The sequence below is a fragment of the Camelus bactrianus genome, chromosome 11 (genome assembly GCF_048773025.1).
Source record: "Camelus bactrianus isolate YW-2024 breed Bactrian camel chromosome 11, ASM4877302v1, whole genome shotgun sequence".
Classification (NCBI taxonomy): Eukaryota; Metazoa; Chordata; class Mammalia; order Artiodactyla; family Camelidae; genus Camelus; species Camelus bactrianus.
Window position 1 is genome coordinate 44,079,402 of NC_133549.1, and position 27,980 is coordinate 44,107,381.

The 27,980-nt window shown below is 47.6% G+C and overlaps 1 protein-coding gene across 2 annotated transcripts in view; it reads left to right on the forward strand.

Moving 5' to 3' along the window:
* Positions 1-27,980, forward strand: part of SLIT1 (slit guidance ligand 1) — a 179,702-nt gene that overhangs the window by 43,825 nt on the left and 107,897 nt on the right. For both annotated transcript variants that reach the window (XM_045507428.2, XM_010971119.3), the window contains exon 4: positions 3,303-3,374. In XM_045507428.2, coding sequence (XP_045363384.2) covers positions 3,303-3,374 — 72 coding nt within the window. The remainder of the gene's footprint in view (positions 1-3,302; positions 3,375-27,980) is intronic.

Genomic DNA, 27,980 nt, shown 5'->3' on the forward strand with positions numbered 1-27,980 from the left:
TTATTTGTTCTTGTTCTGTGAATAGCTACTATTGATCGCCAGGCACCACAATAAGCTCTTTGTCCTCCAATATCTCATTTAATCCTTAAAACAACACTGAGGTCAGTGGCATCTTACAGATGAGAAACAGAGATGCACAGAAGTTAAGGCACTTGTCTTATTAAATGATTATTAAGTGATTAAGTGCAGAAGAGGGAATTAGAACCTGGTTCATTTTGCCTCCAAAGCCTGAGTTCGTAATGGCTATGACCTAATACCTCACTTTCTCTTTTACTTCAAAGAAAATAAGGTATTAAATAAACAGGAAAGAGTGTGGTTGTTGCATTGCCTTCCTATAGCCTGGAGAAAAACCAAGATGCATTTTTCCTCCTCCAGGCCTAACACTGAGCTGTAAGGAGCACAAAGTGAGAACAGATAATTAGTCCAGTGTTTGTTTTCTTTAAAAGGCTCAGAACAAAATGCATGTCCATGACCTGGCTATGGGGGGCTGATTTGGACCTAACCCATCCGGTTCCTGGGCAGCCATGCCCTGGGGGAGGAGAAAAGGTGGGCAGGAGCCTACATGTGACTGGGCCCCACATCACACCTGCCGCTGCCACCCCAGGAATGGCGATTTTGAGTCATGTCGTGTCACTGCAGACTTTGTCCCTTCTGTCCTTTTCTAATTCCTTTATTCCAGGATGGGTCACCAACAACTGCATAGTGGGCAAGTTACTGGGATGTGTGACTGCTCTGTCCTGGGGGTGCCTGATGCTGGCTGTGGACGGCAGCACCCTCTGCTCTGGAGACCAGTGGTGGATCAGTTAATCACAAAAGTTGGATACAGTGGGGAGTCATAAAAACCACACATACTATAAATATTTCATTTTATGTCAAAACATGTACCCTCCTTATAGACCCTCCCACCTCCTTTTTTTTTTTTTTTTTTTTTTTTTTTTTTTGCCAAGGTCTTTCTTTTTAGCATGAGATGCTGATTGGAGTTCTGTATTATTTTCCTCACCTAAACCACACACATATACCTTGCTCATGATTTTTCATTTTAGTTTCTTGAAATTGGAGTGAGATTTTTAGAAGTCCGTTGGAAACAGTCTGGCTAGAGAATCTTCAGCATCCACCTCTCTACTCAGTTTTGACTTGGGTGAGTCAGTCACCTCCGGGCATCCCAGCTCCCTAAAGTATCAAAGAAACAGCTCAGCAAAGTCAACAAACATATTCTGAGAACCTGAGAGCCCAGCTGTGTGGTGCTCAAAACTTCCTCTCGGGTTGTTGCAGGGAGGAGACAGGAGGGGATGTGCACTGTGGTGCTTTCTTTGAGAAGGAAACCCACCTTTTCATTCTGCTTTGCCCCCGCTGGTAAGGTAGTGTGTATAAAGCTTCTCTCCTGCGCCTGGCGCAGAGTAAGGGCTGCTTAGGGCTGGTAGTCACTCCTTCTGTCGTTATCCTTAGCTTCCTGCAGGCCCCTCACCCTGCTGGGTCCCTCTTTGGTGTCCTTTGATTTTACACTTTAAACTAGCTATTGAATCCCTTTTCCTCTTAAGTGTTTTTCAGAAATCAAAGCTGGAAAAATGAGAAAGTCTTAGGGGAAAACAAAACAAAATGAAGCCCAATGATTACCAGGCAGTGTAAATACAGGATTAATTTATTGGACGAGGTTAAGGAACTTGGAGTCATCTGATGTCTACTCCTCTTGCTTTAAGGATTATACCAGTGGTCCCTTTTTTTCCCTAGGCAATGATGTGTTTCCCTGGGAGCCCACCCTTTAGAGTAAACTTCTTCCAGCTGGTCTAAAATTGCAACTCTGAGTGTACCTTGCTAGAAAATGGTATCGCATATTTCACATATCAGATGAAAGGTGACCTCCTAGGAGGTAACCACAGACCAGTTACTGCTGGCCTCGTTGAATTATATTTCTTCCTCCCTCCCAGCAAACGAAAGCTTTTGCCTAGTTGGTTTATTTTGTCTAGAACTGTTCAAGGAGATGGTTGTGTGAGACTCAAAGTGTGCTGTAGACTGGAGGGCGGGGGGCTGCATTTTGCACCAGTGCTTCTCCAACCTTGACATGCACACAGATCACTTGGGATCTGATTAAAATGCAGAGCCTAAGTCAACAGGTTTGGGATAGCCCTGCATAGCTCAGCTCTTACCAGGTCCCAGGTGATGCCCCTGCATGTGGTCCATGGACACAGTGTGAGTACCACGGTTTCATATGTTATAGGTGTCACATCCCCAGATAGGCTTGAGTCCTACACTCTAGTGTCAGAGAATTGGTTGCCTAAGGTGGCGAGATGAGTCTGGTCAGATTTCACTGCCTTCCTGGCCTTCCTTCCTGCCTTTCGAGTCCTTTCTGCATTGTCTCGGCAGGCCACGTTCCAGAACCAGGCTTCCCACTTCTGCCTGTGTCTATAATACAGGATAGTTGTTTGCCCACCAATAGAGGAATTAAAAATGATGGACATATAAAAAACAAAATTATTAAAAATAAAGGGGACTTTCTCTATTGTTTGGCATGGAAAGACATCCACAAATTGTCGAGTGAGAAAAATGCAGGTGGCCAAGTATTTTTCTTATATTATTTGAGGCTTTTAAAAAACATTAAGCATGCATTTTCATAAATAGTAAAAAAAGCCATTTTCATTTGGAAAAAAGACCTAGAGCAAACAATAAAAAAAGCTGAGTCACCACTGAGCCAAATGTGGACGAAAGTAATAATGAATCAGAACCATATGGCCAGTCCTACCCCGTTAGGGTATATCTCACAGTTCAAGGGTAGTCAGGTGTCCAGCTCACAAACTGAGATAATATTTGAATCTGTGCCTTATAGATCACAAAATTGAAGTGATGACGATGGTGGGTATGGGAGGGAATAATGGAAGGAAAGACTCTATTTACTGACTGCCCAAGACGTGTCTGGTCCGCGGCTGAGGGGCTTTCAGAGATATTCTTTTCTTATCCTCCCAAACTGTTGGATGGCAGAATTCTCACTTTGTAGATGAAGAAACTGAGGCCCAGAGAAGGTGACTCCTTGGGGTTACACACAGACTCTGTTAGGATTTGAACGCTGGGCTCTCTGTCTCTGAATCCAGCGCTATCTGACAAATCCGTTGGATTTTCTGTACTAGTTGGGCATTTCCAACTTTTCCTCTCTTCTCTTTTTAATCTTTATTTATTTATTTTTATTGGAGGTACTGGGGATTGAACCCAGGACCTAGTGCATTCTCAGCATGCCCTCTACCACTGAGCTACCCCCGCCTTTAAATTTTTTTTTTAATTTAATTTAATTTTTCTCTCTTCTCTTTTTTTAGACGACTCAACCGGAACCAGCTGCACACGTTACCAGAACTGCTATTCCAGAATAACCAGGCTCTGTCGAGGCTGTGAGTAACACTCCATGGAAGAAATTGCTCTCTGTGGTCTTATCCCTCACCCTGTTGGGGCCGGGGGTGCGGGGTGGTGTGTGGTCAGTGGGGCCTGGACTCTCCTGTGATGGTGACCCCCATGCTTCTCACCTGGCAGGCATTGTTCAGGGCATCAAAGGCCAGGTCCTTTCTGTAGGAAGGTGCTGGACGGGGCATAGCTCCATGGGGAGCACTTGACAGATAAGCAGTCTGTCCAGTTCCAAGTGCTGCCTCTGACAGTGTGGTGTGGGGATGTTCTGGGGGTGGGCACGCTGCTCTGCCGTGATGCCAGACTGTATAGGGAGGACCGTTCTTATGCATCTCTCTGCCTTGGGTAGGATATTTATTTGTTCAAGTAAGCCCTTCTTGGATCCATTTCTATTTTCGGCTCAGAGCAGTGAGTTCTGCGAGCTTATTGACTGTGGCACAAAGTCATACTTTTATTTGCTGTAAATGTATTTATTTCAAGTTTAAAAGGTAGTGGCTAATTCTGCTGCTCTGTGATTTACCAAATATGTCTGTGATAGTTCTACTGAACATTTCATTTTGTGAGCTTTTGGGTAGGACAGGACCTTAGAGACTATCTAAGGAATCTCTTCTGCCTCTCCTTAGCAAATGGTTCTTTAATCTTCGCCCCCCAACCGAGGGTGGGCCCTCGGGAGGTGCCACAGCCCCACACAGCTCCTCATGTTGACGTGAGATCATGACCAGGGCCAGTACTTCCTGATGTCCCTCCAGTTCAGGCCATCTCAGAAAGGGCACCTTCTGGGGGGAAAGAATTCCACAGGCCACTTTATTGAGCTGGTTGTTTGTCCCTGGTGTCTGGGCTCTGGATTTTTCCCCTTGAGGATGGTTATAGGGAAGGATGCAGGAGCAAATGCTTAAAGACTTATTTGCTAACATTCTTTGCCTTACCACCACCCCCAACCCGTTGACCTGAGCAGCTGGCATTCCAAAACATCTCTCTTAACTCTCCCAGTCGTCTGGCTGACGGGCACTCTGGCACTCCTGGTTCCAGAAAAAGGACCTCCGCAGGCTGGTGGGGGGTGATGGGGGCAGGTATTGTAAGGGCACAAGCAGCAGACTCATGGGCTCCCTGTGCCAGGAAGTGAGGCACAGCTGGGACTGGGGGTGTGAGGGATGTTTCTAGTTCTTCCTGAATATCTACCTTATTGTCCCACTCCTCCCTGCAAACCAGTGTCCGTCCTGGGTTTATCAGCAGCATCTCAGCTCTGCCATGACGTTAGTTGGCCACTGTGTTTACTCCCCTTCCCCTTCCTGCAACCTTGGAGCTCAGATCTTCTTGTGTCTCAGGTCCCAACCCAGATTTCTGGGGAAAGTATCTGATTTGCCCATCTTCGGTCAGGAGCTCACCCCTGGGCCGAGGAGCGGTGTGGGGCTGTGGCCCCACCTGGTGCAGTCATGCTCCGGGGCCCACCCTCAGGAGGAGGCGTGACGGGAGGCAGGGCTTGGTGTTTCTGGTCTCTCATCTGTTGACCTTCCCTCTGCTCTGGGGGATCCGTTACTAATCCTCTTCACCTGGAGCAAATCATGGATTTTTTTTTTTTTTTTAAATTCTACCAGAGGCTGTTATGCTAAATCAGCATGAAAACAAGTCTGAGAGAGACCAAATGTGCAGGGTGAGGTGTGGTCACAAAGCACACCAGGTGGTGTGGCCCACGTTTCAGTGGATTTTGTCTATGTAGCTTCCAGAAGTTACAATCTTGTTATCGGTTATTTCTCATGAATATGTCTTCAGGTGCTGGGTTACTCAGTCCATTTCTTTCTATGTGCAGGAACGGCAGCCCAGAGAGGTGATTTGGCTTGGACCACAGAGCAGTTTAGTGACAGGGTTGGAATTAGACACCAGGCCTTAAAGGGACCATCAAAAGCCTGAAAATGGGTTTAAACCTTGACCTAGAAATCTCACATTTGGGGATAGACCCTAAAGTCCATAAAATATAACCACAAACATGTTCACTGTGGCATTGTTTAGAATGCTGAAGTATAGAATATTGAAAAGAATATAAAAATTACCAAAGTGTCCAACTTTGGAAGAATGGTTAACTAAATTATGGGATATCTACTCGATGAAATATTTATATCATCATCAAAAATGGCCTCTATGAAAGATGTAAAGTAATGCAGATAAATGTCTGTGATATCAAAGCCAGGATGCAAAATTGTTTTGACAACATGATCAGGAAATAAATCTCTCTAAAGCATGCACAGGGAAGTGACTGCAAAATGCCCACAGGGGTTGTTTCTGGGTGACCTTTTCTTTTTTATGTTTCCCAGGTGTTCTGTAAGGAGCATTTATTATTTTTATGGTAGGAGACCTCCTAGTTTTTAAATGCAATGGAAAGCCTCTGTTGTCTGAGTTAAAGTGAACATTGGGTAAATGATGTTGGGGCACTTCCTTGAACCCCACTGAGCCCCGTTTGCTCTTCTGTCAGATAAAGATAATGCATGCCTCATAGGCTGTTGTAGGGATTAAAGAGAGATATAACTCACTCTCATGTCAGGTGTAAACTCAGTAGCACATAGTAGGTGCTCAGGAAATGTTAGGTGAATTTTCCCTTTTACAGATGAAGAAATGTAAGCTTGGAGGGTTCGTGACCTGCCCTGAGCTGAATTTGAATCATGGTCTGTCTGATGTTAAAATTCATCCTTCCATATCATCTGCCCACCCCCTCACCCATCCACCCTCTACGCACCTCCTACACCATCTACCTCCTCGTCTACCCATCCAGCTACCTAGCCCCTGTTCCCATACACCTAGCCAGCCTTCCACTCATCTGTGCTCCCACTTTCCTATCTACCAACCCACCAGTCAATCCACCCGTCCCTCCTTCCTCCTTCCACATGTCCTCCCATCTAACACTGTCCCACCTGCCTACCCATCTGCCTGCCCATCCAAGCATCCACTTATTTACTCACCAAGTCCACCCATTTAACCTCCACTAATGCATCTACCAACATACCTATTAACCTACCATACACCCATCTATCCCCCTACTACTCACCCACCCTCCCTTCCCCTCTCCCCTTACCACTTCCCATTCCCCCTCCCCTTCCATCTTCCTGCCCATCCACCAGCCCACCCACTTGGCCACCATTTACTGAGGGTCTACTACGGACCAGGCACCTTTGTAGGTGCTGAGAATACTTGGCGTGATGGCTGTGTAAGACAGATGGAGGGACGCTGTCTCTCCAGGAGGTGAGGGTTTATCACTGTTGCTGTTTGAAAGCCGCCTGCATCCTCTGCATCCTGTCTGCAGTTTGGAGTGGGAGGGGGCAAACACTTGACTGGGTGGACCCGTGTCTCCTGCTGGGGGATGTTATACCCTGGTGGCAGGTTACCTGGATTTAAAATCAGCTTCATCACCTGACAGTCACCTACAAGAGGATGTGAAGATGTTGTTTTCGTGGATGCACACAGGGGTCAAGGTTACCATTAGAGGCACAGATTTGAACCTGCCTCTTTCTCTTACAGCCGCAAAACTGAATCTTCACCCACATTTGGGTGGGGAGCACCGTGAGTGTCAGCCACCTGGGCCTGTCCTCCCAGATTTGGGGAGGAGTCTCCTGCTGCCTTGCAGTCCCTCCTCTTTCTAGTTGCATTCTCTTCCTCATCCAGAAGCCGCTTCTGGAAACTGGGCTTCTTTTTTAGCCTTGAAACCAGTATGGGTCCTGAGAAGACTGACCTTTTGTGTCTCCACTGGACCTGGAAGGGGTAGGGGTGGGTGATTAAGGGCAACTGAGGGCATCTATTTCCCTTTATTTATACTCCTGCTGTAAGGACCAGGATAACTCATTACCAGGGCCTTGGCGGCTGGAGAGGCGTGGATGTGATATTCTGCAGGAGTCCTGTTGAAGAATGCCTGACCCCGCCGACCTCGTCTCGAGCTGGGTTTAATTAAACTGTCAGCACTGGTCAGAAGAACAAAGCCTCTTTTCCTATCCCGGTCCCCAGCCCCCATCAGTGGCAGGGGGCATTCTCTGCTGAAATGAAGAGCTGTTAAAAATGGATCTGTCTTGCCTCATAGGGAAGTTACCCGAAGCAGGAAGGTGACCTCGCTGTTGTGACACGTCCTCTCCAGGCAGCAGGTCTGTGGAACCGAACCGGCCTTGCTGCCTAGGGCCCCCGAGCGTGAGGAATGGGGCTCCTTGACAGAACTGGCTGCCATAAGATGCCATCTCACTTCCTAGACTTCCCTTTTCCTAGAAAGGAATCTCGTGAGCTTTGCCTATGAGATATTAAGTCTGTGAGGTGTTTCTGGCATTAATGATAGAAAGAAGCTTCCTTGGTCAGAAGGTTTGGGGAAATTCGGGGTCAGACAAGGTTTTCTGTAGAGTGACTTTCAGCCCCTTTAATCCACATTATAAAGCCCTCTGAGGGCAGGTAGGGTGTTGCCAAAATGATTTGACTGTGAAACTCTTTAAATTTTCTTTTAGGGAATACCTCGATCTTGTGAGTCTAGCGTCAGGTGACTTGCTGAGGCCTCAGACAGTAAGGATCAGAACTGAGACTTGAACTCAGGTCCCCCTGACCCATGCACCTATCTCTAAACCATCAGTATGCAAATCAGTGTGACAGTCGTCTAGGGGAGTTTATTAAAGTGCAGATCCCTAGGGTGCTATCACCAGAGACCCTGAGTTAGTAGGTTTGGAAGGTCCCAAGCACCTGCATTATCATCAAGCCCCTTTGGTCCACACTTTGAGAAGCCTTGCCCCCCAGCACGCTTGCTGAGTCTTCGGTGGGGACCCTGTCTGCCCCTGCTGGCTTGGTTCTGGTGTGAGAGCCACATGAACAAAGACCTTCCCAAGGGCAGACGCTTCACCTCTTGCTGCCGAGAGAGAACGATTTGGGGATTATGAGTTGGCAATTACGGAGCACTCTGGGCTTTCAAAGTGCTTTCCAATCATTAAATCTGTGCCTGCTGTCAAGGCACGAGTGAAAAATGCATGTGTCCCACTGGGGCAGCCCGGGAGCCTCTGCAGAAAAGCAAGGCCAGCCTGAGATTGACGTCCTGTGAGACTGACGTCCTGCGTGCCAGAGCGGCTGACTTCGCCCAGCATGGATGGAAGTCCTGAGCTCAGCCCCGGCCTTGGCTCGGCTTCCCCGCCCCCAGCCACACATTTGTGGGCCTTCACAAGTAAGGAGGGAAACCCAGGGCCCAGGGGGAGGGCTGGAGGCAAGAGCCATGGATGGGTCATCCCCCGGGGGAATGCGTCCTGCTGGAGACATTTTACAGGGGCCCAGAGGAATGAAAAGCCCAGTTCTCTCCTCCAGCTTGATAAAATCAGTAGGGAATAAACAATTCATAAGCATCGAGAAGATTCTGAACGGAGAGGAGTGCATGCAGGAGAGGGCTGTTGTGAATGACCTTCAGGGGAGTGAGGATTTTTAAAAAACCATCTCATACATTATATAAATAATTTTGCTATGATATTGAACATTTGGAAAATAGAGAAAAGCCAAGAAGATAAGTGATAAGGAGTTTCTCTCTCTCTCTCCCTTTTTTTTTTCCTGTTAAATAAGGCATTTACAAATGCTGGAGCTATCATTCAAGTGTTGTTTAAAAATAAGTGTTTTTAACAAATACCATCTGTTAAGCACTTATATGCCAAACAATTTCTGTATGTTTCCTTATCTTAATTGTTACAGTCCTAGGCAATATTTATTCCCATTTTACTGGTGGGAGAATTGAGGCACAGAGGGGTTAAGTAAACTGGTAGATCTAGGCTTTGAACATAGGGCATGCTCTTTCCCCCCATGCTGTACTGCCTTCGTTACAGAAAATTTTAGGAAATGGAGAAACAGGAAGAATGATGGCTCAGAAATCTTCTGGGGAGGTAGGTTTAAAGTCAAGTGTTGAAGAATGTGGGAGATACAGGTGGCTGGAGAGGATAGGGTTGTTCTAGGAGGAGGGCCCCACAGTTGTAGAGTGTGGATGGTTATCGGCCTGTGAGGAGGTGTAGGCAGGCTCTGTCTTCTAGAGTGAGGAGTCTGGAATGGGTGACAGGCAGAGAGGGCCACAGAGGTTCTTGAAGAGCACAGTGACTGAGCAGAGGTCCTCCCCCTACTCCTCCCGCTGTCTGCACCTAAGCAGGAGGGACAGGTGGGCCCACATCTCTCCTTTGGCTTGTCTGAAATGCTACCTCCCTGTCACAGTTCCTCAGTTCTTCCCTCCCCAGCCAGAACTGATCATTGCCACTTCAGTGGCCTCTTTTTTTTTCTTTATAACTTTTTTTTTTATTATGGTAAAATATATACAACCTAAAACTTCTCATTTTAACCATTTGTAAATGTATGTGGCATTAACCACATTCACAGTGTTGGGTAACTGTTACCGCCGTCTGTACCCCTAATTTTCTCATAATCCTCAGCAGAAAGTCTGTACCCAGTCAACAGTAAGTCCCCATTTTTCCCTGTCCCTCCAGCCTGGGTAACGTCTAGTCTACTCTCTGTCTCTATGAATTTGCCTATTTTAATTTGCCTTGTGTAAGTGGAATTATATAATATTTGCCCTTCTGGAACTGGCTTTTTTCACTTAGCAGAGTGTTTTCAAGGTCCATTCATGGTGTAGCATCTATCGAGGTTTCATTCTTTTTCATAACTGAGTAAGATTCCATTGTGGATTTACCACATTTGCTTCTCCGTTCAGCTGTTGATGGACACTGGGGTTGTTTCTATCTCTCAGTGCCCACTTAGCAGTTGCTCACACCTTGGTCAGAGTTCTCACAATGGCCCTCATAACCCTTTTCCTTGCTTCTCCCACTAGACTGGACAGGGACCCAGGTCTACCCATCTTTGTTTCCCCAGCATGGGTGGGTTTGGCAGGGCCAGCAAGCTGTGGTATCCTTCTGGTGGCTGACATTCTCCCAAAGGCTGCAGGAGGAGAGAAAATGGCTTCTATTCTCTGTGTGGGGCTCTCTAGGTCTTCCCTCCCTTCTCTGATTTATGGGCTTGAGACTCTGCATCTGTGTTGGACTCCTGCCTCATGGACTCAGTACTTGCCAGCTGACCCCTGTTCTACATGACCTGTGGTTGGCCTTGACTTGTGGTCTAGAAATATGAAGCCAGTTGTTCAAGAGCTCAGTGCTGGCTCGTAGGATGAGTAAAACCTCCTGGAGGTGGGTTGGATGGAGTCTCTGGAGAAGCAGGCATCAGTACTCCTCTGCTTGAAATGGGGCATGGAGGGTAGTCGTAGGGAGCACCTGCTTCCTGGGAGATGGGAAGAGCTTGAGCTGGGAGTGAAGAAAGGAGGGAATCCAGGAGGAAACATGGACCTTTTAGCTGATGGAGACCAGATGTGAGTTGGCAAGAGCTGGACCCTGGTGGTGTGAGCATAGCTTGCACACTAGGGTTTGACTGACTCAATCTTGAATGATGCTGGGCCAGGACCTGGCATCCCCTAGTCAGACCTTCTCCTTAAGCTGAACCACTATGGCCCAGGTGGTTCTGTTTTCTACTTGGGATTCCCAGCCAGGTGTCTGTGGGTCTTGAGAAGCTCAAAGAAGAAATGACAGGGCTTCCAAGCTCTCTAAGTACGAACTCAGTACATTTTCTTTGATTTTTGATATATCAGTTCAGTGGGTGGAAATGGGATGCCCTGACTGGTAGTTGATTAATTGACTCTCAGTTAATAAGAATAACATGAAAAGACATAGTATTAATAAAGATATTTTAATGGCTCGAATCTTTCAAATGTTGGATTTGAGGGGTGTGGTGGGGGAGCTATCAAAAGGTATCCTCTTGGTGAAATGACTGGGAACCGTTGCCTTATCTGTTTGGACCCGTTCCTGCCCCACACCCCAACCTTGGGCCAGAGGTCAGGGAGCTCCTGGCTGCCCATTCCTATGGTCAGTCTGGCTTTGGCCCCAGTGTTAACGTGGAGCCTTTAGCCAGAGCAATCTTTGTTCCAGGGCAGCTCTGCGGGTCTCCTGCTCCTGCAGGGAGCCTTGCAGTGAGGTGGGTGAGCGAGAGGCAAGGAGCTGATAACCCAACCTCTTGCTTTTCCCAAATCCCTGGCTCTCCTTCCCATAGTTCCACGGAGTCTGGCCCTTTGCTGAGGAGCTGCAGGTTCTATTGGGCCAGTCATTGGTGCTGACATGTAGCCTGGCGTGAGCAGACCCTTTCTCTGAACATATTCTCCAGGAGTTGACTATAATGTAGAGCTCTTTATTAGATTAACTTGGCATGAATATTAACACAGATTATAACTCATTACATTTATTTTTAATTAAAAAAATTTTTTTGAAGTATAGTCAGTGTGTCAATTTTTTTTAACATTTTTTATTGATTTATAATCACTTTACAATGTTGTGTCAAATTCCAGTGTTCAGCACAATTTTTCAGTCATTCATGGACATATACACACTCATTGTCACATTTTTTTCTCTGTGAGTTATCATAACATTTTGTGTATATTTCCCTGTGCTATATAATGTAATCTTGTTTATCTATTCTACAATTTTGAAATCCCAGTCTATCCCTTCCCACCCTCCACCCCCCTGGCAACCACAAGTCTGTATTCTCTGTCTATGAGTCTTTTTCTGTCCTGTTTGTTTGTCTGCTTTGTTTTTGTTTGTTTGTTTGTTTTTGTTTTTGTTTTTGTTTTTTAGATTCCACATATGAGCTATCTCATATGGTATTTTTCTTTCTCTTTCTGGCTTACTTCACTTAGAATGACATTCTCTAGGAGCATCCATGTTGCTGCAAATGGCATTATGTTGTCGGTTTTTATGGCTGAGTAGTATTCCATTGTATAAATATACCACATCTTCTTTATCCAGTCACCTGTTGATGGACATTTAGGCTGTTTCCATGTTTTGGCTATTGTAAATAGTGCTGCTATGAACATTGGGGTGCAGGTGTCACCCTGAAGTAGGGTTCCTTCTGGATACAAGCCCAGGAGTGGGATTCCTGGGTCATATGGTAAGTCTATTCCTAGTCTTTTGAGGAATCTCCACACTGTTTTCCATAGTGGCTGCACTAAACTGCATTCCCACCAGCAGTGTAGGAGGGTTCCCCTTTCTCCACAGCCTCTCCAGCATTTGTCATTTGTGGATTTTTGAATGATGGCTATTCTGACTGGTGTGAGGTGATACCTCATTGTAGTTTTGATTTGCATTTCTCTGATAATTAGTGATACTGAGCATTTTTTCATGTGCCTTTTGATCATTTGTATGTCTTCCTTGGAGAATTGCTTGTTTAGGTCTTCTGCCCATTTTTGGATTGGATTGTTTATTTTTTTCTTATTGAGTCGTATGAGCTGCTTATATATTCTGGAGATCAAGCCTTTGTCGGTTTCATTTGCAAAAATTTTCTCCTATTTCGTAGGTTGTCTTCTTGTTTTACTTCTGGTTTCCTTTGCTGTGCAGAAGCTTGTAAGTTTCATTAGGTCTCATTTGTTTATTCTTGCTTTTATTTCTTCTAGGAGAAAATTTTTGAAATGTATGTCAATTTCTGATGTACAGCATAATGTCCCAGTCATGCATACGCATACATCTATTCACTTTCATATTCTTTTTCATTAAAGGTTATTATAAGACATTGAACATAGTTCTCTGTGCTATACAGAAGAAATTTAAAATCTATTTTTATATGTCATAGTTAATATTTGCAAATCTCGGACTCCCAAATTTATCCCTTCCTACCCTCTTCCCCCCCTCCGCCATAAGATTGTTTACTATGTTGTGAGTCTGTTTCTGTTTTGTAGATCAGTTCGTTAGTGTCTTCTTTTTTCTTTTTTTAGATTCCTCATATGATAACTCGTTACATTTAAATTTGTGATCTGTAGTAGTGCAGGATTTGAAGAAATAAACCTTTGGATACGGTGCATTATCTTTTTCATTCATTCTTGACTGGTATCAATGTCTGCTTAATTTAAACTTTAACATTGAGCCTCTCAGCATCAAAAGTCCTTCCTAGAACATACACAGGGACTTTATTGCTTTGGGACTTTATACTTAGGCAGCAGAGGTCCACAGGGCAGCAGAGGTGGTCCCATGTAAATGAAGGGTTGGTATTGATATTCCAGGAGGCTCCTCAGCTTTCACTGATGTACCTGTAGCTTGGTTCTGCTTCTTTGAAACCCAAATTCCCATTCGTTCTTCCCAGTTTTAGGTCATCCTGTCACTTGTCAGCAATGGCTTTTTAAAAAATTATGATTAAAACACATGACATAAAATTTACCATCTTAACCATTTTTTAAGCGTACATTTTAGTAGTGTTAAGTAGATTTACATTGTTAGGAAACAGATCTCTAGAACATTTTCATCTTGCAGATCTGAAACTCCGAATGCATTAAACAACTTCCATTCTTCCCTCCCCTCAGCCCCTGGTAATCACTGTTCCACGTTCTGTTTCTATGAATTAGACAATTCTCGGTACCTCATAAGTGGAATCATACAGTGTTTGTCTTTTTGTGACTGGCTTATTTCACTTAGCATGATGTCCTCAAGGTTCATCTGTGTTTATATCATGTGTCAGAATTTCATTCTTTTTTTCAGGCTCAATAATATTCCATTATATGTATATAACACATTTTTGTTTATCTATTCATCCACTGATGGACATTTTGGTTGCTTCCATCTCATGGCTATTGTGAATAGTGCTGCTGTGAACATAGATGTGCAAATATCAGCAGAAGTGAGATCATTGGATCATATGGTAATCCTAGTTTTAATTTTTTGAGGAATCATCATACTGTTTCCCACAGTGGTTGTACCATTTCACCAACATTTGTTATTTTCTGTTTCTTTTTTTCCTGGAGAGTAGCCATCCTAATGGGTGTGAGGTGACATGTCATTGTGATTTTGATGATTAGTGATGTCAGGCATCTTTTCATATGCTTATTGGCCATTTGTGTATCATCTTTGGAGAAATGCCCAGTCAAATTCTCTGTCCATTTTTTAATCAGATTATTTGCTTTTTTGTTGTTGTTGAAGTTCTTTAAATATTTTGGGTACTAACTCTTTATCAAACATATGATTTGCAAATATTTTTCCCACTCCATAGTTTGCTCTTCTGTTCTGTTGATTGTGTCCTTTGATGCTCAGAAGTTTTAAAGTTGGGTGTAGTCCCATTTCTCTGTTTTTGCTTTTGTTGCCTGTGTCATACCCAAGAAATCATTACCAAATCTAAGCTCATGAAGATTTACTCATATGTTTTCTTTCAGGAGTTTCATAGTTTTGGGTTTTATGTTTAGGTCTTTGATCTATTTTGAGCTAATTTTTAAATATGATGTGAGATAAGGGTCCAACTTTATTCTTTTACATGTGGATATCCAGTTTTCTGAACACCAGTTGTTGAAAGACTGTCCTTTTACCATTGAATGGTCTTGGCATCCTTGTCAAAGATCATTTGACCACATAGGTGAGGGTTTATTCCTAGCCTTTCTATCTTATTCCGTTAGTCCTTTTGTCTGTCTTTCTGCTAGTGCCACATTGTTTTGATTACTGTATCTTTTAAGTATGTCTTGAAATTGGGAAGTGTGAGTCTTCCAACTTTGTTCTTCTTTTTCAAAATTGTCTTGGCTATTTGGGTCCAGTGATAGCTTTTTATTTGGAATCACAAGGGACCTGTTACAATAGAAAAGAGGGTATGGGGTCTTAGATCTTTGGATTCAAGTGGGACAGAAGTCATCTACTCCAGCCTCAACTTACACACATCAGTGATGGGGAGTTCACTACTTGACAAGACAGCCAGTCTAGTTGGTGAGCAGCTCTGATCATCTGAAATTCTCATACTGACCTTGACCTATTTTCCCAGCATGTTTGCCCAGTGACCTTGGTGTTTCTTTCTAGAGTTATACTCACAGCCAGGATGTGGGCCAAGGGTCAGCCCTTTAACTGGCCATTACCTCTGGCAGAGTCTTCACAGGACCACTCATGTTTCTGGGACAGGATCTGTGAGAATTGTTTGTAAGAGGGCTGAAGTTATCTGGAAGTGACTGTCCATTATTTAGACTCTTCCCAAGCTTCAGGGCTATCCTTGGAATCTCAGTAGCCCCCCTTGTACTATCCCCTTTATCCCGGGCATCTTTGTGAAGGAGTATCCCAACCTCCTTGCCCTTCCAGCTTTGTCTGCTTGGCCTGGTCTGTTGAGTGGACTACTCCAGAAGCTTCCTGGAGAAGCATAGAGCTATGCCTGCAGGAAGCCGGTGTGATTTAACAGAGTAGGAGCCTTCAGCCAGGGGGCAGTTTCCCCAACTTCCTCCCAGGAATCCAGCCCTTCCCAGACTTCCCTGTCTATAATCAGGGCCTCTCAGAATGGACCAGTAAGGAGGTAGGTGTGGTAGATGGCTGGAGAGAGAGCTGACTGAGGATTTCTGGGGAATTTTTGGCAGAGTATGATAGAAATGATCCCTAGCCTGGGAGCCAGGATGCTTGTGTTCTAGATCTGGCTCTGTCCCCATCTGGCTGTGACATCTTAGACAAGTCATTATTATCTCTGGACCCTGCTCTGTCTGTCCTTTTTATTAATGAATTGGATAAACATACAGAAGGGATGTTCAGCAGATTTGCAAGTGGCATAAAACTGCAAAGGCATGGCCATTATACCCAAGATGATGGAAGATTGAAAAAGATATCCATGAACCATGTGGGAACTGATGAGGTGAAATTAAAGACTGAGAAATACGAAGATGACTGTGACAGCATTGAATGGGGAGAGGGGACGCTGTTTGGCAGCACTTGTTATGAAAAGGGCCTGTGACTTCAAGTTGAGGATGAGTCAAGAGTGCGGTCAGGTGTCTGAAAGAGTGAACGTGATCTTAAGCTGAATTGATAGAGGCAAGGTGTCCTCTTCAGGGGAGGCGATAGGCCTGCTTTTAGTCTGTCCTGATTTGAGCACGTCTAGAGAACAGTGTTCAGTACCAGTTGTGTTTTATTGTGGGAGGCTGTGAGGGGAACACTGAACACGTTCTGGAGAAGGGTGGCTAACACTGGGAGCTGTTTGGAAACCATTTCATATGAGATACAGTAAAGGGGCCTGAGGCTGTTTGGTGTGATGAAGCAAATATAGAGGAACTCTGAGAGTAATTTTACAATTTATGTGAAGAGCTGTCATGAGGAAAAGGGACCAATTTGCTCCAGAAGCATGACTTCCAGGAGTGGGCAGGAGGTGTGGAGAAGTGGGTTTTGTTCTAGATCAGGCAGGCTTCCTGAAGAGCGGGCTGCCGAGGTGGGCAGGGGGCTGCCCAGTCTGTCACCTCATCCCTGGAGGAGTTCAAGGAAGGGCTGAAGCCACATCTCCCAGGACTGCATGCCTGAGACACTGGGGGAGCCTGGGTGTGATGGCCGTGGGGTGCTTTTAGATGCAGAGTGGTCTAACCAGGGACACACAGAGGACTCCTGAGGAGGAGAGAGACCCAGTGCAAACATGTTTGGGATGGTTCATCTGCTTGCAGACACATGAAACTGATGACGGTGGGCGCCTGGGAGGCCCCCAGCCTGAGCCTCAGAGTTGGAAACCATCCTTTATAGCTAAGTGCTTCCAGTGAACTGTGTAACAAAATATTTAGCAGACCCCAGATTCTGGTCCACATTTTGGAATCAAATTTGGAACCATAAAAATCAACAAATACCTCTGGAAATGGTGTCAGGTCTGTAAAAAGACATGGAAGGTTATCCTTAGGAAGGGTCTGGTTCTGGAGGTGTTCAGAGGAACTGCTCTCTCTCAGGGCCCCCACCCCTGTTGAGCACGACTCATTTCCCCTTTGGAGTCCACATGGTGTCTTCGGAGTTTGCACCCCTCTGCTCCTTCAACAAAGGCCCTTCTGTTGGCAGATCTCAGAGGCCAAGCAGGGAAGGGTCAGAAGAGGAAGGTATTGACTGAATACCAATAAGGAGGGGAAGTGTGTTCGTGGAAGATGAGGGGCGCCAGGCAACTCGGGGGTCCACTCGTTCTGTGCCAGCAGAGCAGAGAATGCCTTTCGGTGGGTTTGTTTTGCTAAAGGCTCTGGGGCCCAGGGGAGGCCAGCGAGGGGGACAGGAGAGAGGGAGGAAATACTTCACAATGTGGAGTTTAAGCTCAGCCCCTTGCTTGGGAAGGGGCCGGCCCAGAGCTGCGGGGTAACAAAGAGGCAGTGTGGGCTGGTGACAGTTAGGGGAAAACACATGGCAACTAATGGGGTAGTAATGGGTGGGGAGGTAACCTGGGAAAAGCTGGTACAAGGAAGGCTGGCACATAAATTCTGGCGGCGTGACATTCCCCTTGGCAGGGAGACAGCGGCCACTCATCACCTCCCCAAAGCCATCTCCAGAGATGATCCCGCTCCCAGGGATGAGGCCTGGGTGAGGGGTGGCTGGAAGGAGAAGAGCCACACTGGGGTTCCGTTGCCCTACAGGCTCCGGAAATGATGGAGAGGAAGAGGAGAGCTGTTCTCGGCAGAAGCCAGAGTCCCCAGCTGAGTGCCAGGAGCAAGTGGCGAGGTTTCCATCACTGCCGCCTGCTCCACACGTGGCGGAGGGGCAGTGTGTCCAGTGCTGAGTCGTGTGCTTGCTACCCCGGGGCCCTGTCCTGTGAGAGGCTTTGCACCCAGGCTGACTCTGGGAGTCCCCAGCCTGCCAGGGAGCCAAGGGCCCGATCGATGCCCTGTGAGTACACAGAGACTGACCCCGGGAACTCGGCCCTTCTTTTCTTGGAGAATCCTTTGTACATATCAGGTCTCAAAGGAGACGGTGTTTATTACCTGGGGCCTTTTGGAGGAAGCCTTTTAGCAGTTTGTGTTTGGACTTCTATGGCTTCCGCGAGGTTCCCCAAACAACCAGGGGGCATCCTGGGGTCCAGAACAGTGGCTTGTGGGTGGAGGGTTTAGTTTTCTGTCACAGACCAATCATTTTTGATCACGTCAATATTCTTTTCTTAGAAAACAAAACAAAACAGCAAGACGACTTTTTATCTATTTGTGTGCGTGTGACCAGCTCTCCTCTTCATAATCTTTAGGAACCATTTAAGAAAGAAGAGAAAGGGCCCCAGGGGGGTGAGTCTAGAGCAGTATTCAAAGGCACCATGTCAGGTGGGGCCACGTTGGGAGCCTCTCCTCCCAGGCTCCTGCGGCAGGCGGGGATCCTTAGTGTGGTTCCTGGTTGATGTTTGCAAAGGAGCAGCTGGTCTCAGGCTCCCGAGTACTTGCCCGCTTCCCATGGTGAACATCCCTCCTGAAGGAGATGCGAGTTCTGGGGACAGCTCCTCGCCTTGCTTCCTGGCTGAAAGGCAGCCCTTCTTCTCAGTGCACTTTCCCCAGCTTGGCCGTGGGGACCTGGCTTCCCCCTCTGGATGGATGGATTCATTCATTAACCCAACCAACTTATTTTGAGCCTGCCGTGCCGCGTGCAGTGATTTGTCAGGAGTGGGGAATATCAGATGAATTAGATACGGTCTAGGACTTGGCTGGAGTGTTGACTAGTGGTTCTTGGGTTGCTGATTTCACAAGTGGATGGTGGGTATAAGCTGTGGGAATTTGATGGCTGGTGTGTTGCCTGGCTTTTTCCCTCCCAGTGCCTATGAAATGAAAAAAAAAAAAAGGAATGTGAAAGAAAGCTAATAGAAGTGAAAAATCATATCCCACAGGGACAAACGCACATATATCAATTACAGAGCTGTTGAAACAAACTTCCCCCTGCCTCTGTCTCAGATATATTGAAATGTGGTCATGACACCTGGGCATCTGAATGTCTTATTTTTCTAAAGGCAACTGGGAAAAACAAACCAGTTTCCTACAAGTCATCAACTCCATTGATAGGAAACAGAGGACCAGAAATCATTTTTGGCAGGTCCTTACAATAAATCATGTAAGCAAAGGCTAGAACTCATTTATTGATGATTTTTAATAGCATCTTTCACAGTCAGCTGTAGATGGCATGAGACCTCAGTTGTCCCTAAGGGAAGGCTGTGGACAACTGGTCATTTGAACATTGACCACAGACTGCAAATGGCTCTGTCCCCTGGGCTCCCTGCAGGAGTGCGTCCCTTGCTGATAAGCGCCATCTGTTGGTGGTGGAGGTGCATCCAGGTGCCATTTGTGCATTTCTGAAGGTGCAGGTGTCCTCAAGGCCCTGACTTGGGGAAGCCGCTGTGCAGTTTCCATCTGGACTTTCTACACATTATCTGGTGCTGCCAAAATAATAGGGATTAGGCATAACATGGAAGTTTTAAGAGTTTGGTCCCTAGAATCCACCAGCTATGCTGCTTACTACCTAGTTGACCCAGGCGATTTGCTTAATCTTGCTTAGACTCAGTTTTCTCATCTGGAAAAAGGGCATAATAAAGACCTATCCCAGATTGTCGAGCGGGGATTAAATAAAAGATGTCAGCGAAGGGGCCTGGGATTCTGGCCCACATTTTGCATGTGGTAATCCATCAAGAAAGGTTAAGCCTATATTTTTCTTGATAGATAGATCCTAGTCTTTCTAATAGTAGGAAATGCAGAGAACAAAAGAAAACAGCTATGTTTCCATTACCCTCAAATCAGCGTCCTATCCTTATTCTTTACTTGGAATATGTTAGAGTAACATTTTCCAAAGGTGTTTTTTGATGATTTGTAGTTTGATTTTTGTTGTTGTTGTTTCAAACAAAGATAATAGGGCAACCAAATGTGGCTGTGACTCTGGAAACTCTGTGAGATTCTGGAAATTCTCCTTCCAACAAGAAAGAGTCATGAAGACAGTGCCTCTCTCCAGAGGGTATCTGTTAACACCTATTGTTTCTGGACTGAGAGGCTCTGTGAAGAATTCCCTTTACTAATCAGGGGGAGGAAAACATTATTTTAAAAGAAATAAAAACACAGTTGCTTGTAGTGCTGACTGGGGGACCAGAGCTTAATCGGCAAAAAAGGTCCCTCTGTTTCTTATTTGACTCTTTACTGTGCATCCATTTGGTCCAGGTTAGAAGGATGCTCATTTCCGTCCAAGTGTATCCGGCTTTGTTGAGGTGTAGACCTTGATAGTCATCCGTTTTGACTCAAATGGAGGACTTGGTCCTGCTTAGGCTGTTCTGATTCCCATCCCTATGGTGAATGTCAGCTCACAACTGGAAGGGAGAGGGAGAGATGCCTCCCTGTGACGTAGCCACTGCCCCCAGGCACGTCACATCAGGCCCTGGGATGTCATGTTGCCTCTTATACCCCAAGAATGTGCCTCCAGGTCTTCCAGGCTCTCAGATCAGGGCTTTGTTAGCAGGAGAGTATCCCTCCTTTCTGCTCTTTTCCAGGATTTAGCAGCCCTTCAGGGTCAGCAAATCGTGCCCGCCAGCACTATGTAAAAAGCCTGGCAGAGATGGTTCTCATTTTCATTTAAGGAGAAGGGTTGTTTATTCAGAATGCTGTTTCATTGGTGTATCTACATTCTGCACCACCGATGCCTAAGGGAAACATTCTTAACTGAAGACCCACCCCTCAACCTGGCCCTAGTCATTACCATTTTGGGAAACAGGAGGCAGAAAGTGTCAGCAGTGTTTAAGGGCAGGACCCCCTCTGCCTGGATGAGCAGCTGCTCTGGGGAGAGAGCCTGTCAGTGCGAGGCCTGGAGCACGGCATCGCTGAGAGCTGCGGAGAGGCTGGAGGCCCTCCGGAGTGAGTGTGCTCATTGAATCCTGTCTGGACTTACCTCTGCTCAGGTTTCAGGTTTGGGGCCTTTTGCATCCCAAGGCCTCAGTGCTGTCCAGCAAGAAACCACCATCTAGGCATCCTCACTGTCGTTCCAGCTTCTGAGGCATCAGACTCGCCGCCACCCCCTCCCCCTTGCTGATTCCAGTTTTTCATGGGCTCTGCTTCTCAGTCTCCACCTCCTAGGGGATTCCTACATTTAAGCCCCGTGCACTGGGGTTGTGAGAGAGGGCTTTGGGGTCCAGTTCTGCAGCTGCCACTTCCAGCCACGTGACTGTAGACCTGCAGTGTAACCCCTCAGCCTACTCCCTCATCTGTAAAAGGGGGTGCTAATGGGCCTCTGGGGCGGGGTTGAAGTGCAGGCAGTGCACGGGCGCACTTGGCCATGTCTGCAGCTCTGCCAGTGTCGGCCCGACTTAATGGGGGCCGTTCTGTTGCCCTGGCTCTTTGGGTCCACTGCTCTTTAAGGGGCTTCCTTTCTAGGGAGGAGGATGGAGTCGTGCAGTCCTTTCCATCTCTCCCGGGGAGAGGCTGATGGGGTGATACAGTGCGTGGCCACTGGGCCTCAGTATTTTGGAACCACATGTTAACTGGCTGACGTGTTCCCATCACAGAAGACGAAGGCACATGTTCAAGGGATGAGGAAGGGAACAAAAGCCCAAGCAAGTTACCTGGACAATGTGCTCCCCAGGCTGCTTTGCCGTTCTCCACCATTCATGACGTTCATGCCTGCGAGTCTGTGGGCACAGCGCTCTGCCTCAGGCCAGCTGTTGGCCCCTGGCTTTTCTTGGGCTGGGCCTTTAATCTTTCATCTGTAGCATACTAAACAAATATTTCTGTGCCTGCCTCATTCCAGTTTCTGGGGAATGCGGTGGTGAGAAGAAAAGGATGTGGTCTCTGCTTTTCAGCGCTGGTAGGTCCTGTTGAGGATGAGAGTCCCCATGAGCTAGAGAAAGAGTTTTGCTCAAAACTCCAGGTGGCTGTTGGTGCAGGACTTAACAGCATCATGAAGGGCAGAGACAGCGATCAGCGCAGCACGTTAGTCAAAGATGAAGCAGCGGTGAGAGCTTAGAAGGGAAGGACGTGGTCCCTGGGAGCTCTAACAGAGGCACTGGCACCCATGCAGCAGGGCTGGAGGGAGGTTCCAGAGGCCTCTGGATGCAGGATGCTTGAGCCCAGCCCTCTGCCCCTGCTCACTGGAGCTGCTCTGTGCCTGTCCAGCCTCAGGAGGTCAGATCTGTGACACTCGAGGTCTTGTCCCGCCTTCACCAGCACCTCAGGTAGCCCGCAGCCCTCCTGCTTCATTGCATCCTTGGCCTGGGCATCTGCCTATAGTGCTTTTGCTGCCCATCTTCTCCCTGTGTCTATGATTTGGAGACAAGCTTGCTCCTCTGGACCAGGTGCCCCTCTAACCTGTGCTCCTGGCACAGGATGGCAGAGCTCTGTGTGCATGGTTGCCTCCTGCTCCTAGCTGTGACATTTTCCCTGGCAATGCTGTGGCCTTGAGTTCCCTGTACTCCTGTATCCCGTCTTTAAAATAGGAGTCACATCCACCCTTCCTTCCTATTCTTGTGGGGATGGGAGACAACATGGAGTCCCAAGAGCTAAAAGAACTAGATGTTGCAGAAGTTGCCTTGTGGTTTCAGTCAGAAGGAATATTTTAGATGAGTAAGACTTGAGTGGATTTTAAAAAGTGCGGTCCCATTTACCTAGCATGTAGGCAAGAGTTTTCTCCCAGAAACAACCTTTACAACACATTAGAATTCACTCGCTAGTTCCTGGTTTTCAGAGGAGGTTTCTGAGATTGTCCTGGAAGCCATTGTGTCTGTAGGGGAACGTGGGGACTATGATTCTGCTTCCAGGAAATTCAGCCCTCCTGGATATCTGCAGTTTCAGGGGCGTATGGTGAAGGGCACAGGTCAGCCTGGGGACCTGCTCAGTGTCTTTCTGGTCACTACACTTCTCTGCTTCTGCTGGGGAAAAGGTGATGCTCTGGAACCCAGAATGTGGTCTTGATAACAGCTGCTATGTACTGAGCACCTGCTGTGTACATGAGCGCTTGTTAATCCTCCCAGCATCCTTTGAGGATGCTCAAAGAGGAAAGAGAATGTCATTTCTGCAGGCAAAGGTGACACCGGGGACCACCGGAACTGAAGCCTGAACACCGCGAGTCAGCTTCAGGAATGTGGAGTGGAGGGCTACGGAGGGGAAGGAGGGGCAGCGGGTCTACTCAAAGGGGCTTTTGTCCCATTAAGAGGCGGCGCATAAAGCCCCAGGTCGGGGAGCTCCCGGCACTGGGAGACTTCCTGCAGCTTAGGGTTAGGGTGGGGAGCTGGGCACAGGAGGCCCCAGTGCCCTCATGGCTTGAATTTCCCTCCAGACCTTGCCTGCAGTGGAGGAGAGTTCCCTGTCGTACCCAGGGGCGCAGAGAAAAAAGGCTGCCCTTTCCCAAACTGTGTGTGCTTTTCCCAGGGGCCATTGTTCCTGGTTGCCAGGAAACTGAGGCCTTCAGGTGTCACCCGGGAGACTGGGGCCTGGGTATTTGGGTTTAGGTCAGGCACAATGACGCCTGCAGAATGAAATGGCATCCCCAGGACCTCCTTAGTCATTTGTCACGCAACTGTGGTTCCCAACGACAGTGGAGACATGGGGGCTTGGGGGAGGAGGTGGGGGGGCAGGAGGGGCTAGGGGCATGAGATGGGACAGGCTAATGGTCCCCTCACCAGAGTAGGACTGACACACCCCTTTAGGGAGAGGAAGTGAGGCCGCCTCAGCCTCTCCGGGGCTTCAGAAGGCCCGTGAAGGGTCTGACCAAGGTTTGGGTCTGCTTGCTGAGAGGTGGGGGCCTGCCAGGCTGGAGGGAGCTGTGATGTTCCAGGAAATGGTCAACAGCTTTCTGGGACATCTGCTCCCTGACCAGAGAGCCCAAGGACACAGTCAGAGCAGAGAGACCATCCAGATCGAACATAGCAAGGGCACTAGGCCATCCAGAAATGACGGCAAATCAGACAGACCCAGGGGACCCAGCAGATGGGGGTGGGGCAGGGAACTTGAGGACGGGGTTGGGGGTGTCACTTGATAGCAGGTGCATGACTATCCAGATCTTCCCCTCCCCAAGCCCTGAAGCACAGCTTCTCACAGATAGATTTATAGTGAATAGAGAGGAGATAGAGTATGTGTGATCTACTTGCAAAAGAGTCCTCTCCCACTTTTATTTTATTCTATTTTTTAGATTTTTAATTGTGGTACAATATACATGAGATGAAAGTTACTACCATCTTAACCATTTTTAAGCATATAGTTCAGTAGTGTTAAGTGTAGTCACATCATTTTGTAGCCTAGCTCCAGGACTTTTTCATCTCACAAAACTGAAACTCTGTACCTGCTCGACAACAACTCCCCTCCCCTAGCTCCTGGCAACCACCATTCTGCTTTCTGTCTGAATGAATTTGACTGCTCTGGGTACCTCATATCAGTGGAGTCATACAGTATTTGTTCTTTGGTGACTGGCTTATTTCACTTAACATAATGTCTTCAGGGTTCATCCCTGTTGTAGCCTGTGTCGAAATTCCTTCCTTTATAAGGCCGGATAATATTCCATTGTATGTCTGCACCACATTTTGTTTATCCATTCATCCATCAATGGGTTGCTTCCATTTTTTGACTATTGTGAGTAACACTGCTATGAACATGCCTCTCCCCACTCCGATCTCCTTTATGACCTGCAGACATGCACTGGTGACTGTTTTTCTTGCTCCTCATCCAAACACTCAAGGCGTCCTGGAAGTGGGACTGTCAGTGATTCCTTTCACACCCACTAAAGATGCCCATCCTTGGTTGTTTCCTGCTGCTTGACAAGGTGGCCATTCTCTCTCTAAGAGAAGGTCTGAATTCAGGCAAGGAAGGGCTGGGGGATGTAGGCAGGTTGACAAGGCACAGCATCTCAGAGGCACAGGACTCTGCAGCATGTGCTGGCAGGTTCTGGAGAGCCCAGTGGTAGCTGGGCCCCCATTAGGTAGGGGAGTGCACAGTGAAAGCTTGGGGTGTGTGACACTTGGGGTAGTTGTCATTTTAGGTTCTGTCCAATCAGGACCCAGAACTCGGACAGGAACAGGGGAATGGCCTGGGTTTGTTGTATCCTGGGGTGGGAAACAATGTGGAGTTCAGATGGACAAAATTCGGTACCAGGTCTTGGCTGTGGAACTGTGGCCCAGGAAGTGTTATATGGGGACAGTGCTGGGGGTGGTCTGAGGCTCAGGGAACCATGGGGACTCTCAGGGGTCTGGGCTGGGCTGGGGCATCCTGAGAAGTGTGGGGGTCAGCTTCGGGACCCCTAAGAGGGCAGCCAGACAAGGCATGCTATAATTCTAAATTCTGTTGCCATGATGGAGAGGGACAGATTCTGCAAGGGTACCTCAGGTCAGCTTAGTCTGGGCATTGGGATTACCTGAGCCTGCAGAGGGCAGGGTCTGGGAAGCCGGAGGAGAGGGACATGGTTGGCAGAGGGCGACCTCAGTCCCCAGCATCTAGAACCTGAACTCTGAAGAGTCTGGGGGCCCTGGGGGATAGGTCAGTGAGCCAGTCTGGGCCTGCAGCCTCAGGGCTAAATGGGGCCATTGTCCTGGAGCTTCAGTTTTACTTAAAACTTCTGGGGGGATGGGCAGGTAAGTGTTAAATATCAGTTCTGCATTTTACATTCAGATAGCGGTTAACAGAGAGCACTAGGGGCCCAGGCTGGGTTCCTGATCTCAGCTCTGCCCTTTATGGGATGTGTAACCGTGGGCACATTGCCCAACCTCTATTCGCCTCAGTTTGGGTACTAACAGGACCCGCCTCACAGGCTTGTTACAGCGATGCGAAGAACTCAGAACAGCGCCTGAAACAAGGCAGTTCTGAACATATATTCATGGCATTATTATCATGACTATTGGTAAAATCAAAAATGGGATGCTCAGGAGGATGCAAAATGGACCAGAATGTTGCAGATCAGACAAGAGACCTCCAAGAAGTTCTGTGCTTGGGCGGCTGTCCTCTGTCTTTAGGGGACTTCGAGGGGAGCCTTTTGGGAAATGTCACAGGGTCCAGAGGGCAGGACTTGTCTCTGCCATTGGACGGGGTCTCCAGTGCCTGGCCCCTCACGGGGTGGCCGTCAGAGCTTGTTGCCTGTGGTGCCTGTCGTTGGCCCGTGCTCGGCAGGCTGGCGGGGCCTGTGTGCCCGGAGCGCTGCCTGGTCCGGGGCCGGTAGGCGTGGCCCCAAGGGAGGCCTGGTGTGCGTTCTTCCGTCTGCCAGAGGCAGCCAACACCCAGGCGGAATTTGTTTGAATTAGCTGCTTCAATGGACCTGTTTGTGACAAGAGTGTGTGTGGTGAGAGAGGTTGGCAAGATTTGAAAAGGGCGTTAGGAGGCGCCTCGTGGGCCCTGAATGGACAGCTGCACAGAAGGTGAAAGGCTGTTTCTGGCCGGGTGGCCCGTCGGGGCAGAAGGAGTGCTGTGCTTTGGTGCTGACGAGTGGGGAAGGCCATGACCATCCACCGGGCCCTCACTTAGCCTGCTCTGTACTGCAGTCTGCACCCCCAGAGTCTGCCTGGGCTCCACAGACTCCACTCAATGTCCTGGCCACCCACAATTTGAGGATCAAGACTGAATTTGTCCGCGTGGCCCTGGTGTCACCCACTCAGGGGACTTGGGCTCCTTGTGGGTCCAGACCACAAGGCATGTTCCCTGAGCAAATCCAAGTAGGAAGGAAGGAAGACTGACATGTCCTTAGATGTCCTGACCCTGGACAGAATGGTGACACAACCACCATCACCACCAGTCTTAACAGCAGTGCTCAGGTGCTGTTTTCACGTGCCCCACGTTGTTCCAAATGCTTGACTTACATCAACTCACTTAATCCTCTCAGTCACCCTCTAGAGCAAGTGCAGTTATCCTTATTTTACAGGTAGGGAAACTGAGGCACAGAGAGGTTAAGTGACTTGTCCAAGGTCACACAGCTAGATAGCAGAAGAGCCAGAATTTGAACCAGGCAGCCTGGCTCCAGGGTTCGTGCTTTTGACCACTCCCTTACATTTTCTTTCATTATTTCTGTAATCTTCGTAACAATTCTGTAGAGCTGGGATCATCATCCCTGGTTTTTCTAATGAGAATGCTAAGCCCACGGAGTAGCTGCTCTTTGAGAACACAGGCCAGATGGGATTTTGAGCTCCAGCACCGGCTCCTTCTGCACGGCATTTGGAGCCTCGTCTGCATTGGACCTTTTGGGGGCACCCCTGCCCTGGAGCCCGTGCCACATGCCCTACGAAAGATCCGTAATCTCCCGTTGCTTCCTTGTCTCACTCACTGGTGGCCAAAGAGGTGTGGTTCCTGGCTCCGCCCACTCTGGGGGATGTGGGACTTGGGATTGGTACTCTGTGAGCTTTATTCAAAAGCTCCTGGAAGTTCCCATTTCACAGGTGACAACTCACCCTCTCGGATTTTCTGTGCTGCTCCCAAATGTCCTTTTTTTCAGTCCTTCAAGGAGGGCCTGTGCTAAGTGTGCAGCTAAGTGTGATTATGTTAGAAACTTTTGCCAGGCATTATTGTGGGTATGGTAAATATATATAACATAAAACTGACCCTTTTAATCATCTAAGTGTTCAGTTTAGTGGCATTAAGTACATTCACATTGTTGTGCAACTGTCACCACCATCCATCTCCAGAACGCTTCATCCTCCCAAACAGAAACTCTGTATCCATTAAATAACAACTCTCCATTTCCCCAGACCCCTAGCTCCTGGCGGTCACCGTTCTCCTTTCTGTCTCCATGAATTCGACTACCTCATGTGAGAGGAATGATACAGTATTCATCTTTTTTTATCTGACTTATTTCACTTAGCATAATGTCCTCCAGATTTGTCCCTGTTGTAGCATGTAGAAAGATTTCCTTCCTTTCTGAGGCTGAGTAATATTCCATTGTATGTATGTAGCA